Source organism: Nansenia antarctica (assembly GCF_963989245.1).
Source record: "Nansenia antarctica genome assembly, chromosome: 2".
Classification (NCBI taxonomy): Eukaryota; Metazoa; Chordata; class Actinopteri; order Argentiniformes; family Microstomatidae; genus Nansenia; species Nansenia antarctica.
The window spans coordinates 8,489,851-8,508,074 of NC_137675.1; the positions used below are offsets into that span (position 1 = coordinate 8,489,851).

Below are 18,224 nucleotides of genomic sequence, written 5' to 3' on the forward strand. Positions count from 1 at the left end.
CTTTTGCCTTGGGGGTTCCATCTAAGGGCCTGTCTGGTGGTGCTGGTGTTTGGTTTGCGTAGTGTGTGGCCGATCCATCCCCACCTTCTTCTCTTGATTTGTTCTTCCACTGGTTGTTCGCCCGTTCTCTGCCAGAGATCGTTGTTACTGATGGTATCTGGCCAGTGGATGTTCAGGATCCGCCTCAGGCATCTGTTGATGAATGACTGCACTCTAGTCATTGTGATCTTGGTTGTCCTCCACGTCTCTGATCCGTATAGGAGTACTGGCTTGATGTTGGATTTGAAGAGTCTGATCTTTGTCCGCTGGCTGATTACCTTGGAGCTCCAGATGTTCTTTAGTTGGATGTATGAGGCCCTTGCCTTGCTGATTCTTTCTCTGACATCTGCCTCCGTGCCACCCTTCTTGTCTATGATGCTACCTAGGTAGGTGAAGGATTCTACTTCCTCGAGTGCTGTTCCCTCCAGGTTTACTGGGTCTTCGTTGTTTGTGTTGATCTTTAGTATTTTGGTCTTTGCTTGGTGGATGTTGAGGCCTAGTTGTGTTGAGGTGTCTGCCAGTATATTCGTCTTCTCCTGCATCTGTTGTCGACTGTGGGATAGTAGGGCAAGGTCGTCTGCGAAGTCTAGGTCATCCAGTTGTGTTGTGAGTGTCCACTGGATCCCGTTTCTCCTCTGTGCCGTTGTGGTCTTCAATATCCAGTCGATGGCCAGGAGGAAGAGGAAGGGGGACAGTATACCGCCTTGCCTTACTCCGGTCTTCACTTGGAAGCTTCGTGTGAGCTGCCCGCTGTGTATGACTCTGCAGGTCATTCCTTCATAGGAGTTCCTCATGATGTTGACAAGCTTTTCTGGTATGCCATAGTGTCGAAGCAATTTCCAGAGGGTGTTTCTGTGGAGACTGTCAAATGCCTTCTCGTAGTCTACAAAGTTGATGTATAATGGAGAGTTCCATTCCAATGATTGCTCAACTATGATTCGGAGGGTTGCAATCTGGTCTACACATGATCTATTGGGTCGGAAGCCTGCCTGCTGGTCTCTTAGCTGCGGATCCACCACTTTCTTTATTCGCTCGAGGAGGATTCTGTCCCTTATCTTCTCGAACAGGGGGTGTAGCATCTCTACCGAGGTGTCTATGTCTGCCTTCAGTGCCTCGGCAGGGATGTTGTCTGGTCCTGCTGCCTTACTATTCTTTAGTTGTGCAATGGCCTGTTGGATTTCCTGCTTGCTGGGCTTTCCACAGTTGATGACTATGTCAGTCTCCGCAGGTTGAATGTCCGGGGGGTTATGTGGTGTCGGTCTATTCAGGAGTTCTTCAAAATACTCTGCCCATCCCTCTTGCTGTTGGTCCAGTCTTGTGATGGTCTTTCCTTCCTTGTTTTTGATTGGTCGTTCTGGTCTGCTGAACTTTCCGGACAGTTTCTTGGTGGTGTCATACAGTTCCTTCATGTTTCCTTTTGCTGCTGCCTCTTCTGCTTCTTTAGTCAGGTTGTCGATGTAGTTTCGCTTGTCCTTCTTGGCATTTCTTTTGACCTTTCTGTTTGCCTCAGTGTACTCGCTTTGGGCTTTTACCTTGGTTGCCCTTGTTCGGCTGTTGTTAACTTCTGTCTTTTTCTGTCTCCTTTCTTCTATGTTGCGTAGTGTTTCTGCTGATATCCACTCTTTATGGTTTCTCTTCTTTATTCCAATCACTTCCTTACATGTTGTTATGAGGGTTTCCCTTATCCTTTCCCATTGGTCTTGCTGGTCTCCTTCGTCACTGCTTAGATCTTGCAAGGCTTGATATCTGTTCTTCAGCTTCAGTGTGAACACTTCTCTTGTCTGTGTGTCTTTTAAGAGGTGGACATTGAATTTCTGTTTCTTTGATGTTGTTTCCATCCAGTGCTTCTTCAGTTTCAACTTGAGCATAGCGCTTAGTAGGTGGTGGTCTGATGCTATGTCTGCTCCTCGCCTTACTCGCAGGTCCTGTAGTGATCTCCTGAACTTGCTGGTTATGCAGAAGTGGTCTATCTGGTTCTCGGTCACTCCATCCGGTGATACCCAGGTTGCCTTGTGGATCCTCTTATGTGGGAAGACGCTTCCTCCGATAACCAGGTTGTTCAGGGCACAGGTGTCCACAAATCTCTCTCCATTCTCATTCATTTCTCCTAGGCCATGCTTTCCCATCACTTTTTCGAAGCCTGTGTTGTCTCTGCCAATCTTTGCATTGAAGTCCCCCATGAGAATGTTGATGTCTTTTCCTTTTTGTTGATCCAGGATGCTCTGCAGTCTGTTGTAGAAATCATCCTTTTTTCCATCGTCGCTGTCATTGGTTGGTGCATAGCATTGTATCACGTTCAACTTGATTTTCCTTTTCTTGGTTCTGAAGGTGGCTGTTATAATTCTTGATCCATGTGCCTCCCATCCAATCAGTGCTTTCTTTGCTGTTGTTGATAGCAAAAGGCCAACCCCCTCAGTGTGAGGGGCTTTGTCTTCTTCGTGCCCAGAGTAGAGTAGCAGCTCTCCTGTCTGCAGTCTTTGTTGTCCAGATTGTGTCCATCGTGACTCACTAATTCCTAAAAGATCTAGTTTGTACCTCTTCATTTCTGCTGCTACTTGTATGGTTTTTCCGGTCTCATACAAGGTCCTGACGTTCCATGTTCCAATTCGTATGTCTCTGGTTGACAGAAGGGGTTTCGGCTCTGTGACTTCTGTGACTTCTGTGACTTGACAGCTTTCATCACACAGCGTCATGTTTCCTCTCATTGAGGATCCTTCTTCTTCCAGGGCTGAGGTCTGTTCTGTCGTCAACGTTTTTGTAACGGATTGTTTTCTACGGGATGGGGTTGTTGGCCCCACGCCCAACCCCCAACCTGGAGGACCAGGTGCTGCTTTTCGTCTGGCCCCTCCTCTGAAACCTGCCCGGCTTGGTTGAACCTGCCAGGGGTGTAAACCCCGGCCGGTATAGCTCTCAGAGTCATAGAAGCACACAAGCTGCCCCACCACGGCAAGGTATCAGCACGATAGGACAGAGTCAGGGTACTACGTTAGATAATAATAATAATAATAACTTTATTTGTATAGCGCTTTTCCTGCAGACGTTGCGGCTCAAAGTGCTTTAATCATTATATAATCTTAATTTAATTATTTTGTAATTTAAAGGCAATATTAAAAGGATGGGTTCACGCGAGATTTCTGGCTTGGGGAACGAGACTGTAGAGAGTCTGGAATCTGTCGTTCCCCAAGCCCATTTTCCGAGCAGGTTGTCGGGAGAGTTGATTGCACAATTGAAGAGAATTGACTCTTAACACACCTCACACCACAGGATTTTGTTATAGGAAAATGTTAAGATCCATCTGATAATCGGGCGTTTTCTGTCGTTTTCAGACATCCGAAAATCGCGCCAAAATCGCCCTGACAATCCTTATGTGTGTACCCCGCATAAGCAACAGAAGCTTTTGTGAGCAAATAAGATTGTAAACATGTATCTGATGATTTCTCCTAGTAAACGTCCTGCTTGACATTCCAGCCTTGTCTGAGGTTTGTTTGCAGAATGAGGATTTGTTCAATCTAAACTAAATAACAACTGCATCTGCACCACACAGGTCCTTTGTAAGTTTCAAGGTCATGTAACAAAGTAAAGAAAAAGTGAAAATGATTGACAGATTCATTCAGTTAGAATTAGTTCTCACTGCGGTGAAAAGAGGGTTGCAAAGTACCTGGGGACAGAGATTGGCATCTCTCTGTCCTTCTCCCAGCATACTGACTCAATCTACAAAAAGGCCCAGCAGCGCCTCCACCTGCTGAGGAAGCTCAGGGCTTTTAACGTCAGCAAGGACATTTTAACCCTGGTCTACAAATCACTCATTGAATCCATTCTCACCTTCAACAACACATCCTGGTACAACTCCCTCACTGTCAAACACAAAACCAAACTCTCCCGTATAGTCAATCAGGCAAGTAAAATCATCGGCTAACCTCAAACTCCCCTGTCTGAAATCTACAACCGGTCACTAATCAGGAAAGCCACACAAATCACACAGGACCCCTCTCACCCCCTCCACCAATCATTTCAGCCACTTCCATCAGGCCGCCGTTACAGAACTCCACTGGCCCGGAAAAACACATACAAAAATTCATTCATTCCCACTGCAACCACCACCCTGAACATTTTAAAATAGGAAGCACACTCTTTTAAACCACAACATTTTAGCTTTTTAAATCATAATACTTTTTTTTACTATTATTTTTTGACTGGACTTTTTAAATAGGCACTACATTTTATAAACACTGTTATATCTGTCTGTGTTTATTGTATGTATGTGACCTATGTGTGTTTTTAATGTGGATACCGTATTCATGAACTGCACAAAGCCTGTCAAAGGAGAATTTCTGTCACTCTGTGACAGACAATAAAGCAATCTTGAATCTTGAATCTTGAATCTTGAATACTGCATAGGGTGTCTTTAAAGATCTGAATATATTAGTTGTGTAGAGTATTGCTTACTTCCTGGAGGTTATCCCTGAATACTTAATTGTACATGTGTAGGTATTGCAACCACTAATATCATTACTTATATTGATAGATATTTTTATTACAATTCTATTTAATTTAGAACAAGGCCGACAATAGTGTAGCTGGATGGTTGCAGGTTGGATGCTGTAAATGAGTGTGTGTGGGTGTATGCGTGTGTGTGTGGGTGTGTGCGTGTGCGTGTGCGTGTGCGTGTGCGTGTGCGTGTGTGTGTGTGTGTGTGTGTGTGTGTGTGTGTGTGTGTGTAATGATTACATGAGCAGTGGGTTTCTGTTTGTCTCCAAGGTGACGTCCTGATCCAGATCTCTGAAACACAGAGGAGACTCACCGCTGAAATGGAAGGAGTGGTCAGTGTGCAGCCAGTTTGAACTATGCAATTGTTTCCACTATTATTATCATAATTATAATAATATTCTATTGTTATAATAGTCTGTACAACCACTACTAGCTTGTATGGACCCATGACACCTGGGGTCACACTGGAAGACCACAAACCTCCAGCCCCAACGACCATCAACAGTTACAGTCATGTGAAACACCCCATGACATTTTATTTTATTAAGAAATATCAACATATCAATATTTGATCTTACTTCAAACAATATCTATAAATTAAGGTGATGTAATATTGAACCAAAAACAATGAAAATGTTACTTGTAAATGTAAATTGTTATAATTAATTTAAAGTGCAAAATAACAGCATCCGCACACTCAAACACTGTGCAAAAAAACATCGTTTATTGCAAGCTTTCTGTCATAGACCTTCTTCAGACCTGCTTCAGCTTCAATGTTTGGACAGATGGTCTCACATTTTCCTCAAGCACCCTATGATACAATGAAGAATTCATAGTGGATTCTATGGTGGTGAGCTGGCCAGGCCCTGCTGCAGCAAAGCAGCCCTCAATCATGACATTTCCACCCGAATGCTTCACAGTTGGTATGAGGTTCGTGTGCTCAAATGCTGTCTTTGGTTTGCGCCAAACATGTCTTCTGTTACTATGCCCAAATAATTCAACTTTGGATTAATCTGTCCAAAGCACATTGTTCCAAAGGTCTTTTTTTTATTTATTTTTTACCTTTATTTATACAGGTAAAAACACATTGAGCCCCAAGGGCTCATTTTCAAGTGTGACCTGTTCACAGGCATACAACATCCACCACAAACAAATACAATACATGTAGGTCCCGTGTGTGATGGGGAGGTGTGTGTTGCAGACCCAGAAATTACAACATGCTCGGCCTGGCCTTTACTGCAGCCATATTCAGTTGTTTTGAGGATGTCTCTTCAACTCTCCTTTTCAGCAAATGAAATGCATATTCAATAGGATTTTAATCTGGAGATTGACTTGGCCAGTCAACAAATGTCTACTTTTTGGCCCTGAAAAACCCTAGTTGCATGTTTTGCTGTATGATGAAGCAGCATCCAATGAATTTGGAGGCATTTGTTTGAACTTGGGCTGACAAGATGTTTCTGTAAACTCTGTCAGCAGTTACTTCATCAATGAAGACAAGTGAGCCAGTTCCAGTGGAAGCCATACGCGCCCAAGCCATGGCTGGACAAATGAAACACTCTTATCAAAACAGAGAACACCTGTCAAGCCAATCGTCCCATCGCTTTTTTTTATGCATAAAAAGGTGTTGTAGGGGAAACCAATATTTGATTTAAAATCCAAACTTTTGGAGCCAACAGAAGAAAACATGCTTCACTGTCCCATTACTAATGTACGGCACTGTATCTAGAAATAAAATGGTTTGCTCTCATGGTCAGACATGCAGGCTGTGGTCAGCAAGCCTCCAACAAGTTACTCTGGTCTTGTTGGCAATGGGGTTCTGAGCCCCTCAAAAGTCCAGTTCCTGAAATCGTCATGGCTGAATCTACTCTATCCTGGTCATATTATTTGTATTGTATTTATTGTTTATATTGTTTAATATCATTAAATATGTAATTATTATTAATATATTTAACTTGTAAAAAGCCCAATACAAATACATTTGTCTGAGGCATAGGTCCATGCTACGTATGTGTGTTACTCTACAGATGCTGTGGCATGTACTGTAAGCCTTGTTTTTTCTCTCCCAGTTTCGATGGTTCCAGGTGGAGGTGTTGCAGGCGATGGACAAGAATGTCAAACTAGACGAGGAATACATAGACGTAAGCAGCTTGCTTTGTGTGGAACAGATTCCCAGTCCTGGGAGGGGGCTGTCTGCAGGGACCGGGGGGGGGCATGGAGGGTATGTGCGTGTGTGTGTGTGTGTGTGTGTGTGTGTGTGTGTATGTGAAACCTGTGTGAATGTTTGCTGTAGGGAAGTCGGAAGGTGTATGAGTTGGAGGTGAGGAACCAGGCAGAGGCTGTGGAGAAACAGCTTCGACGAGGAGCTTACAGAGACTCTCTGGTAAACACACGCGCACGCACGCACACACACACACACACACACACACACACACTTATAATATGTGATTACCACATACCGCTGAGTAGTTCAGCCCTTTGTGTGGTGTGTGTGTGGTGTGTGTGTGGTGTGTGTGTGTGTTTGTGTGGTGTGTGTGTGTGTGTGTGTGTGTGTGTGTGCGTGTGCATGTGTGTTCCTAGGAGAACAGTGAATACATGCAGTACCTGAAACAGAGTCATCACGAGATCCTGAAAGAGGAGGAGAGGAGGTATCGCTTCCTGGCAGAGAAACACTGTGGTCTGACACAGTCACTGCTGTTCCTTATCAACAAGGTACACACACACACACACACACACACACACACACACACTACACACACGCATTGCTACTACAATTATCCAATCAAATTAAACCTGAAAACAGAGGATGACAATTCAAACACAACAAGATAAAGACAAAGCAGGATGATAAGTGTTCATCATCAGACATCGTCAGACGCAGTGTTGTACTTTGGTGTTGCAGACCGGATCATCCCTTCAGCAGAAGGCCGACGGATGGAAAGAGAAAGTGAACGAGACTCGAAGCTCCAGACCCCGAACCCCCACCCCCCCGGAGCAGGAAGCACAGGTAGAGGAGAGGGGGAGGAGAGGGGATGAAGCAAGGAGGGAGAGAGGGTTCATAGGTGATAGGATTATGTCAGTTAATATGATATCAATTATGTATATGTGACTGCTGCTGCTGGTGAAAGCGGTAACAAGCCTGCAGCTGATTTAATGTTCAGACTTTTATTTTTGAAAAAATGTCAATACATTTCGGTGTCGTTGAAAATCAATGACATACTCGTGTAATGCCCATGTATTTCTAATGGCTAACCCTAACCCCTTTCCTCTATTGGTAATTCGTGAGCTTAGAATTCTAAGGTTCTATCTCCGTTTAGGGCAGTTCAGAGATATTGAGCGTCAAAGTTGTTACATTCCATTATGTTTTGTGAGATGGAACCTTTGTATTTTATTAATTACTAACTAAAAAATATCAACATTTTAAAAATAAAATAAAAATAAAAAATGGAGATAGAACCTTATCATTCTAACGTCACAAATTCTCTGTCCATGTATTTCTCCCCAGCTGCGCGGCTCTGTCAGCTCTCTGCTGCAGACGGTGGCCAGGGATGAAGACAGAGACATGTCCTGGGCCAGGAGAGAGCAGCAGGCCCTGGGGAGAGTGCCCTCTAGAGGTAGGAAGACTCCACTCCACTACACCTCGTATTACTGTTGATGAACTCTTATGAACGTGTATAGCACGTGTTATAATGCTGTAATGCATGTGGTACAAAAAACACTCCTTCTCGCTTTCTCTACCTTATCATTCCCGTACGCCCCCTCCCCCCTCTCCATCTGTCTCCCTCTCCCTTTCGCCCAGCCCCCTCCCCCCTCCCCAGCCGTGAACGCTCCAGCTCTGTGGGGGAGTCTCTGGGTCTGGGTGGGGGTCGACCCATGAGAGCCCTGGTCTCCCACCCCTCGTCCTCCAACCCAAAGTTGCTGCCCTTCACCCGGGGAGAGACCGTCACTGTGTTGGTGCAGGAGCCCCGCAACGGCTGGCTGTACGGACGCACGGACAGCAGCCTACGGTGAGTGTGACAGTAGTGTGACAGTAGTCTACTACGGTGAGTGTGACAGTAGGTGAGTGTGACAGTAGTGAGTGTGACAGTAGTGTGACAGTAGTGTGACAGTAGCCTACGGTGAGGGTGACAGTAGTGAGGGTGACAGTAGTGAGTGTGACAGTAGTGAGTGTGACAGTAGTGATTGTGACAGTAGTGTGACAGTAGCCTACGGTGAGGGTGACAGTAGGTGAGTGTGACAGTAGCCTACGGTGAGGGTGACAGCAGCCTACAGTGAGTGTGACAGTAGTGAGGGTGACAGTAGTGAGGGTGACAGTAGTGAGTGTGACAGTAGTGAGGGTGACAGTAGTGATTGTGACAGTAGTGTGACAGTAGCCTACGGTGAGGGTGACAGTAGGTGAGTGTGACAGTAGTGTGACAGTAGCCTACGGTGAGGGTGACAGCAGCCTACAGTGAGTGTGACAGTAGCCTACGGTGAGTGTGACAGTAGTGAGTGTGACAGTAGTGAGTATGACATTAGGTGAGTGTGACAGTAGCCTACGGTGAGGGTGACAGTAGCCTACAGTGAGTGTGACAGTAGTGAGTGTGACAGTAGTGAGGGTGACAGTAGCCTACGGTGAGGGTGATAGTAGCCTACAGTGAGGGTGACAGTAGTGAGGGTGACAGTAGCCTACAGTGAGTGTGACAGTAGCCTACAGTGAGGGTGACAGTAGTGAGGGTGACAGTAGCCTACAGTGAGTGTGACAGTAGCCTACGGTGAGTGTGACAGTAGTGAGTGTGACAGTAGTGAGTGTGACAGTAGCCTACAGTGAGGGTGACAGCAGCCTACAGTGAGTGTGACAGTAGTGTGACAGTAGCCTACAGTGAGGGTGACAGTAGTGAGGGTGACAGTAGCCTACAGTGAGTGTGACAGCAGTGAGGGTGACAGTAGCCTACAGTGAGTGTGACAGTAGCCTACAGTGAGTGTGACAGTAGTGAGGGTGACAGTAGCCTACAGTGAGGGTGACAGTAGTGAGTGTGACAGTAGCCTACAGTGAGGGTGACAGTAGTGAGGGTGACAGTAGTGAGGGTGACAGTAGCCTACAGTGAGGGTGACAGTAGCCTACAGTGAGTGTGACAGTAGCCTACAGTGAGGGTGACAGTAGCCTACAGTGAGTGTGACAGTAGTGAGTGTGACAGTAGCCTACAGTGAGTGTGACAGTAGTGAGGGTGACAGTAGCCTACAGTGAGTGTGACAGTAGCCTACAGTGAGGGTGACAGTAGCCTACAGTGAGTGTGACAGTAGCCTACAGTGAGGGTGACAGTAGCCTACAGTGAGTGTGACAGTAGTGAGTGTGACAGTAGCCTACAGTGAGGGTGACAGTAGTGAGTGTGACAGTAGCCTACAGTGAGGGTGACAGTAGCCTACAGTGAGTGTGACAGTAGCCTACAGTGAGGGTGACAGTAGTGAGTGTGACAGTAGCCTACAGTGAGGGTGACAGTAGTGAGTGTGACAGTAGCCTACAGTGAGGGTGACAGTAGGTGAGTGTGACAGTAGGTGAGTGTGACAGCAGCCTACAGTGAGTGTGACAGTAGGTGAGTGTGACAGTAGGTGAGTGTGACAGCAGCCTACAGTGAGTGTGACAGTAGCCTACAGTGAAGGTGACAGTAGTGAGGGTGACAGTAGTGAGTGTGACAGTAGCCTACAGTGAGGGTGACAGTAGCCTACAGTGAGGGTGACAGTAGTGAGTGTGACAGTAGCCTACAGTGAGGGTGACAGTAGTGAGTGTGACAGTAGCCTACAGTGAGGGTGACAGTAGGTGAGTGTGACAGTAGGTGAGTGTGACAGCAGCCTACAGTGAGTGTGACAGTAGGTGAGTGTGACAGTAGGTGAGTGTGACAGCAGCCTACAGTGAGTGTGACAGTAGCCTACAGTGAAGGTGACAGTAGTGAGGGTGACAGTAGTGAGGGTGACAGTAGCCTACAGTGAGGGTGACAGTAGTGAGTGTGACAGTAGCCTACAGTGAGGGTGACAGTAGCCTACAGTGAGGGTGACAGTAGTGAGTGTGACAGTAGCCTACAGTGAGGGTGACAGTAGTGAGGGTGACAGTAGCCTACAGTGAGGGTGACAGTAGTGAGGGTGACAGTAGCCTACAGTGAGGGTGACAGTAGTGAGGGTGCGTGCGTGCGTGCGTGCGTGTGTGCGTGCGTGCGTGCGTGTGTGCATGCGTGCGTGCGTGTGTGTGTGTGAGTGTGTGTGTGTGTGTGTGTGTGTGTGTGTGTGAGTGTGTCAGTGGAAAAGGAAACTGTGAACACCGCCCAGAATTCTTCCAGAATACGTGGGAGAAAACCACTGAAAAAGCAAAAGGTGGCTACTTTGAAGACTCTAGAATATAAAACATATTCTGGTTTGTTTAACACTCTTTTGTCTGCTACATTCCATATCTATTCTTTCATACTTTTGATGCCTTTAGTATGAATCTACAACATAGAAAATAATATAGAAATAAAGAAAAACCATTGAATGAGAAGGTGTGTCCAAACTTTTGGACTACCGGTAGTACTGTATTTAAACCCTGCACCCAAAGACTCTTTACAACAGGGCTTTCCTTTCCAATGACAAAGACGATTCTGAACCTAAACTCAATAGCATGTTGTGAGCTTAGAATTACAAGGTTCTATCTCCGTTTAGGGCAGTTCAGAGATATTGAGCGTCAGAGTTTTTACATTCCATTATGTTTTGTGAGATGGAACCTTTGTATTTGATTAATTACTAACTAAAAAATGTCAACATTTTAAAAATAACACCACACAGGCACTATTAATAAACACCAAATGGATCAGATTATGTAAAAAACTAAATTTTTACAAAAATAGAACCTTATAATTCTAACGTCACGATGTGTAGAAAAGCCAACCCTGTTGAGTTTGCTCAGAATCTGTTTCCTTGTGTGTCTCCCTCACAGCCAGGGCTGGTTCCCGGCCGCGTATGTGGCTCCAGCTGAGGAGTTCTCCAACACGCTAGGGTTAAGGTACTGTACACAGACCTCTCTCAACTGGACACATTATTCCTGCTTTTATATTATTATCACATACAATTGAATGGGGGGAAGTGTGTCCAAACTTTTGACTGGTACTGTAGATTGGTTATGGCTGGAGCCAGCGGTTCCACGTGTCTGTTTATGTATTTGATGTATTTGATGTATTTGATGTATTTGATGTATTGCGTCTGTGTGAACTCATGTAGCTCAAAAGCTACTTAGCCAGTCCATTGTGTTTATAACCCTAGGACTACTGTAGGTCAATTAGATTGCATTCAGATCAGGCGTCTCATAACTGACTACACACCCCATAGCCCCAGAGAGAAGTGTTGCTCAGAAGTGCCGTCCTGTCAGATGTACTGCTTGCCTGAGGTTTATAAAAGGGAAGGGTGTGGCCTTAGCTTGTTTTCTAGTCTATTGTATCTCTAGTGTGGCCTGGGTACTGACGTGGCTGGTTTGGCACGTTGGTGGTGGCATAGTTTACTGCGTCAACTTTGACCTAAAACTGAGCAAACACCTTAACGTGGGACATGGCCGATCCAGAGAGGGTCAATGCAGCAGGTCTGAGAACAGAAGTCGGACGACTCATATCACTCTGGGGGCTTGACAGACACAGACACACACTGACATATTCCACTGCCACTTCAGTTCGGCCCACGCAGTCAGGTTGCGAATATTCGTCTAGTTGGCCTAGTTATTTCTCTGGACACCGTTTTTGTCACTGACACCGTCCACACCACTTACGTTGTCTTAATAATTCTTAAGTCTTAATAATCCCATGAATAATTCAAATATAATCAGAACAACCTTTCACCTCTAGTGGTACCTCCATGCGGAGCCACAGCATGAACAACCTACTGGATCCGACTGACACCACTACGAACCAATCAGAGAAGGTTGAGAGCAAGAGCTACGGGGACGTCCCTCCCCCAGCCACACCCACACGCAGGGCTTCAGTTGATTTTCGACCAATCTCTCCTCTTCCCGAGAGGGTGGAGCCAACCCTGGAGACGAGGACCAGTGTTGTGCACAGCTACAATGAACTACCGCCCCCGCCGCCTCCCCCACCGCCCCCTCTACCTAACCAGGCACTGCGGAGGGGGTCCACTGATTTTCGTCCAATCTCTCCCCTCCCAGAGGGGAGGGAGACAACCTCTGATAGCAAGGTACTATGGGTAGGAATTTGTGGTTCCGTAACACTTATTTTCTGACAGATACAGAGCCCTCCATAAATATTGGAAAGAGGAAGCATTTTGTCTTATTTTCGCTCTATACTTCAACAGTTTAGATTTTATTTCACCTGTGCTTTCTTTCTTTTTAATGATGTTACATTATTAGGGGTAGTGGTGGTCTAGTGGATAGTGAGTTGGACTTGTGATCGGAAGGTTGTGAGTTCAAATCCCGCCTGAAGCCACACCACTGCTAGTGTGCCCTTGGGTAAGGCACTTAGCCCTCAGTTACTCCAGGGGGAATGTCCCTGTAATTCGTAATTGTAAGTCGCTTTGGATAAAAGTGTCTGCTAAATGGCCAAATTAATTAAAATTAAATTATTAATGTTGTTGACTTCGGCAAGCCTAAGGTTTTGACGATGTTTCTGATAGATTTTTCCTCATAATGGCTTCCTTGATTTTCATTGACGACTCTTTGGTCTCCGAAGGATTCTGCAAATGCAAAGCAATACTAGGCATTGGCAGCTCTCTTATGCCTGCACAAATGATGTGCTGGAACACATCTTACTGACCAGAAACACCTGTCAAGACAATTTTCCAATACTTTTGGTACCATGAAATACAGGAACAGGGTTGTAATTTATAAATGATGAAACAAATCTGAAAAAAGAAAACATTAAAGCTGAATTAAAGCTGGGAATCTTTACATTGACCACATAGTAATTGTTAAATTCCAAATCCAAATTATTGGAGTATAGAGCTAAAATAATAAAAAAAATGCTTCCATTTCCAATGCTTATGGAGGGCACTGTATCTAAACTTTGGATTTTGAATGCGTTTTCCTTGAGTTTCCTTGACTGTGTTGCCCGCTCTGTAATAAATGCTTAATTAACATGTGGTAACCATGGTAACATGGTAACATGTGGTAGCCATGGTAACATGTGGTAACATGTGGTAACCATTTCATCCTTATAGGGATTGTCACCCCTTGGACCACTTGCAGAGAACCCACTCTTTCCCAGGTTTGTGTGTGTGCGTGTGTGCGTGTGTGTGTGTGTGTGTGTGTGTGTGTGTGTGTGTGTGTGTGTGTTTGTGTCTTGTCTCGTCTCATGCTGTATAGCAGTGAATGTAGAACTCCCCACCATGCTGGAAACTAATTCAACCAATCTAGATTGTGTGGCATTAAAGTGATGTTGTATCTGTGTGTGTGTGTGTGTGTGTGTGTGTGTGTGTGTGTGTGTGTGTGTGTGTGTGTCTGTGTCTGTGTGTGTGTGTGTGTGTGTGTGTGTGTGTGCACGCGCGCCATCTCCTCTCATGTGTTGCAGAGGAACGAACCCATTTGCCACAGTGAAGCTCCGCCCCACGACCACCGATGACAGGTCGTCTCCACGGATCCACTGACCAATCACAACACACCCAGATGTAGCCAGTGTTTGGAATGACAAGTCACATTCAGAAGGAACACAATGGGAGAAAATATTTGAATAGTGTCTTGACATAACATTTTACATAAAATTAACCTTACAGTGATTTTGTTTTCCATTTGAAAAAGTTATTATTTATTTGATGTTCTCAGAAATAGACCATTATGACCAATGCTTATGGGTGACTTTTGATAATGACCAATGATCAATCCATCCAGGGTTATAGTCAGAGTAGACATGTTTTCCCTTGCACACATATGCATGAATTGATGGTGTTAAGAAAAAGACAGACATTCTTTATAGAATTTATATTGTAGAATATTTTGTTTTTCGTTCAAACTTGGCATGTTTCAGTGTAATGTATTGTATATCACCTATATAGATCATCATGTATGTGTAAAATGTTGAGTCTCTTAATTGTGGGATTATGAAGATGAATTTACACATTGTTGTGTGTCATTTAGTGTTGTTTTGTTCTCAAACTACTATGGCTGCGTTCGTAAATTCACTCTGAGAGCGCCAGAGCGCACACTGGGTTCAACGTCATAAAGGGACCAAATAATTTGATTGAATTTACGAACGCAGTCTATGCGTTAATTGTCCTAGGAATGTTAATAACACCAATACATTTTCTCCTTTGTGGGTTCAGTGTATATTAGCCTCCAATGTAGTTGGAATTAATAAACAGACATATTACTCAAAGCATTTTATTGTTTGTTGGATCATTTCGCTCTTCAGAGCTCTTCTTTTATCAGTTTATTTGTGAGTCTCCTCACCAGACGAGAGAGGGAATGAGGGAGGAAGGATGGAAGAAAGGGAGGAGGAGGAAACAGTGTGTGAGCAGCCAAAAAGAAAGAGGCACAAAAACATGAAATTGACAGAGATAAAGCAATGGTGAAGGTTTGAGTACATATCTACAGGGTCCTTAACATGAGACAACCCGGAGCTTCAAATCAAACAGCACACAGATATAGTAGGATTGCATGAAAAAGCAAAATAAATACAGTTAGTGCCATGTGTGCCTGTGGATGTCCCGTTTCTATTGCCCCCTGCTGGCCGTCTCTGGTAGTGTTTTACAGAGCGATTTAGGCCTGAGTGGGATGAGAGGAGGGTGAGGAGAGGGACAGAGCGGGGGGTGGGTTGCAGTGAAAACATAACTGCTGGGAGAAGGAGGAGTGGGGGAAGACTAGGGGAATCCACTACTCTTGCACCAAGGTGACAAACTCTGAAAAAGAGGAGAGGAAGAATAGAGATTAGATCAGTGGTCCTCAATCCCCAAAAGAAGACCCAGAACAACAGCAAAAGACAATGACGGCAGTGAAGAGGGAGGCGATAGAAACAGACAAGTTACATTCAGTTACAACATACAGGTTGGACGCCAATCAGTCGATTAGCTAATCAGCGACCCACTGTCGCTCTCCAGTCCCAGGGTTGAGGGTTAGATACAGGCAGGGCTGCCAAGTCTCACGCAATCACCGTGAGACACACGCATTTCAACCAGTTCTCACGCTCTCACGCCGGAAAACCCAGGAAAAACCCTGGTATGTAGCCTACTGTATAACATGATAGCCATCTATGAGCAATGCACTATATATAAGATGATGACGGGTCTTCCTGCTGCTGACCAAGGGGCTGAGTCCTGTTGATGGGGCCAATTTTTCTTTTAGAGTCTGTAGGCTACTGTATTTGTTCATTAAGATTTCATAAATATGATATATTGTCAGAATTTTTGTCTTGTTTTATAAAATGTTAATTATTTTCATTTCTTGTGCTGGTTTATTATGAACAACATGTAAAATTGCAGGAAACTAGCACAAATAATTGGGTGGGAGAGAGGGGCCGCTGCCGCCAAAACGTGCACAGTTTTGGGTCGCTCCACAGCCAAAAAATCTCACTCCAAACTTTTGGTGAAACTTGGCAGCCCTGGATACAGGTGACGATATCTGAAATCTATGTCGTCATATCGAATCATATCGCGTCTGATATCTCTCCTACCGTCCATGCCGATTTTGCCGTCTCCGTCCTTGTCGGCTGCGTCCAGGAAGGCTTTGGTCTCGGCGTCGGTCAGCTCTCTGCCGTCTGAGGAGAAACCCTTCAGCACGAACCTGAGAGCGGTCAAAGAAGAGGGGTCAGTGGGCTACCATGGTATGTGTGTGTGTGTGTGTGCATGCGTTTACAGTAGTATGTGTATATGTGTGTGTGTGTGTGTGTGTGTGTGTGTGTGAGAGAGAGATAGAGAGAGAGAAAGACTGTGCATACGTGTGTGTGTGTGTGTGTGTGTGTGTGTGTGTGTGTGTGTGTGTGTGTGTGTGTGTGTCTGTGTCTGTGTCTGTATGTGTGTGTGTGTGTGTGTGTGTGTGTGTGTGTGTGTGTGTATTACTTAAGCTCCTCCTCTTCTATGTAGCCGCTAGCATCCACATCCAGAGCCTGGAAGACCTTCTTGACGTTGTCTGGTGACATGGCCTTCAGCCCCACCATCTCAAAGAACTTCTGGTGGTCAAACGAGTCGGCTGGTGCACAGGAGAGAGGTGGCAGCATAGAGTTAGAACCACCAGAGGGCGATCTCCCCTAAATTAACGGTGACATGGGAAGCACCATGATTTGAGTGGGGGAGTAAATGAAATGTTAGTGGTCCACTGCCCCCTGCTCTGTGTGGAGTGTACAGTAGTATCAACTTTTTCGTCTGTCACCGGTGTCTCAGGTCAGTTATTTATTGGCATCAGTAGATACAATCACAAGATAAACCAATTGAAGAACAAGACCACACGTTGATCCAATTGGTCCAATTGGTCCAATTGGCCCCCTATAGTTGACTACAGGGCGTTCCTCAAATATGAAATGCAAATGAGAAAGACAGCATTTGTCTACTTTCTGCATCTCCATGAGTGGGAGGTGTCATTAGACATTTTGACATCCCAGAACAAATCTGTGTTTTTAAGTTGTGACGGTTTCATGACTCTAGGCCAAAGAAAAGTAATCAAAAACACCTTATGAAATCTAAAGAAAACATGGCATTGGGTATAAAAATGTTTTTGTGTTTTTGAGATGTTAGGTTTTTCCAGGACGTCGATGGATTCAACACGAGGTTAATTGATTTTTTATTAGTTTAATCAATCCTAAGAAAAACACATTCTGACTCAGACATTCACATTCTGACATTCAGACTCATTCTGACTTTCAGTACAAAGAAACCCTGGGAGACAGTGAGAGGCTGTGAGTGTGTGGATGCTGTGGTTGTATGAATCCTGCTCACCTTTGACAGCATCAAGAGCCTTCTTGATATTGTCGTCTGTCAAAAGATCCTTCATGGCCATCTCGGCAGCTGTAGAAACAGAGAGAGAGAGAGAGAGAGAGAGAGAGTTAGATATTGGAAACGTATCTCTCCAGTCCAGAGACTTAGGTATGTACTCTATGTATAACATTGCCAAGGTGAAAGCAGAGAGTTTTTCTGAGTAAAAGCTTGAGTGTGCCAGAGAGTATACACAAGTATTCATCATGCGTGCAGATTAATATGTATTACGTATTAAGTGAGTTACAAGGCCCTCCACAGAGCCTGGCTAATGGGGCTGCAAGATCTATGGTGGCTGGCGATTACATTTTTTAAGATATGTCATAATTTTTCCTTTGCCATAAAATATAAGAAATATATACTGTACTGTATATTATGTCATATGTATGCAATGGATTCGGTGAATCCCCACTAGTTAGTGTAGAGCAGTGGAGATTACTCACGAATCCATGGAATTGCAATATTTTGGCTTGACTAGCAAGTGTGTCATTGATTTTCAACAACGTTGAAATGTATTTACATTTTTCAGAATAAAAGTAATACGGTGAAGTTACAGTACAGGTGTATGCTATGTTATGCTTGAGATTGAATGATTACATCATATACTGCAGACACATCAACTGATCTTGGCTACATCCTGCCAAATTCCACATTGTCAGCCGAGCATAAATGAGTGAGTCGGTATCCTTTCTCAACCAACATCATCTCCTCTATTTAAACCAGAGGTATACCCAGTGTCTGTATATTCCACATCATTCACTCCTTTCCCTCTCAATCTCACTCCATTTGGGTTGGGGTTG

The 18,224-nt window shown here is 44.7% G+C and overlaps 2 protein-coding genes across 2 annotated transcripts in view; one reads left to right on the plus strand and one right to left on the minus strand.

Annotated features, from left to right (window-relative positions):
• baiap2l2b (BAR/IMD domain containing adaptor protein 2 like 2b) overlaps positions 1-14,147 on the plus strand; it is a gene marked incomplete at its 5' end in the record, with an annotated part of 17,926 nt that extends 3,779 nt beyond the window's left edge. Inside the window, 11 exons of the mRNA XM_080523847.1 lie at positions 4,798-4,859; positions 6,594-6,665; positions 6,818-6,907; positions 7,105-7,236; positions 7,427-7,531; positions 8,030-8,138; positions 8,324-8,531; positions 11,468-11,533; positions 12,363-12,708; positions 13,687-13,733; positions 14,037-14,147. Of these exons, the coding sequence (XP_080379973.1) occupies positions 4,798-4,859; positions 6,594-6,665; positions 6,818-6,907; positions 7,105-7,236; positions 7,427-7,531; positions 8,030-8,138; positions 8,324-8,531; positions 11,468-11,533; positions 12,363-12,708; positions 13,687-13,733; positions 14,037-14,112 (1,313 nt within the window). The 3' untranslated portion in view covers positions 14,113-14,147. The remainder of the gene's footprint in view (positions 1-4,797; positions 4,860-6,593; positions 6,666-6,817; positions 6,908-7,104; positions 7,237-7,426; positions 7,532-8,029; positions 8,139-8,323; positions 8,532-11,467; positions 11,534-12,362; positions 12,709-13,686; positions 13,734-14,036) is intronic.
• A 1,187-nt stretch (positions 14,148-15,334) lies between these two features.
• On the minus strand, positions 15,335-17,449 carry pvalb7 (parvalbumin 7; the record flags this gene model as incomplete). The annotated part of the gene is made up of 4 exons (XM_080522651.1): positions 15,335-15,360; positions 16,131-16,240; positions 16,516-16,645; positions 17,389-17,449. The coding sequence occupies 4 exons, from the start codon at positions 17,447-17,449 to the stop codon at positions 15,335-15,337; spliced, it is 327 nt and encodes a 108-aa protein (XP_080378777.1).
• Positions 17,450-18,224: the final 775 nt, after the last annotated feature.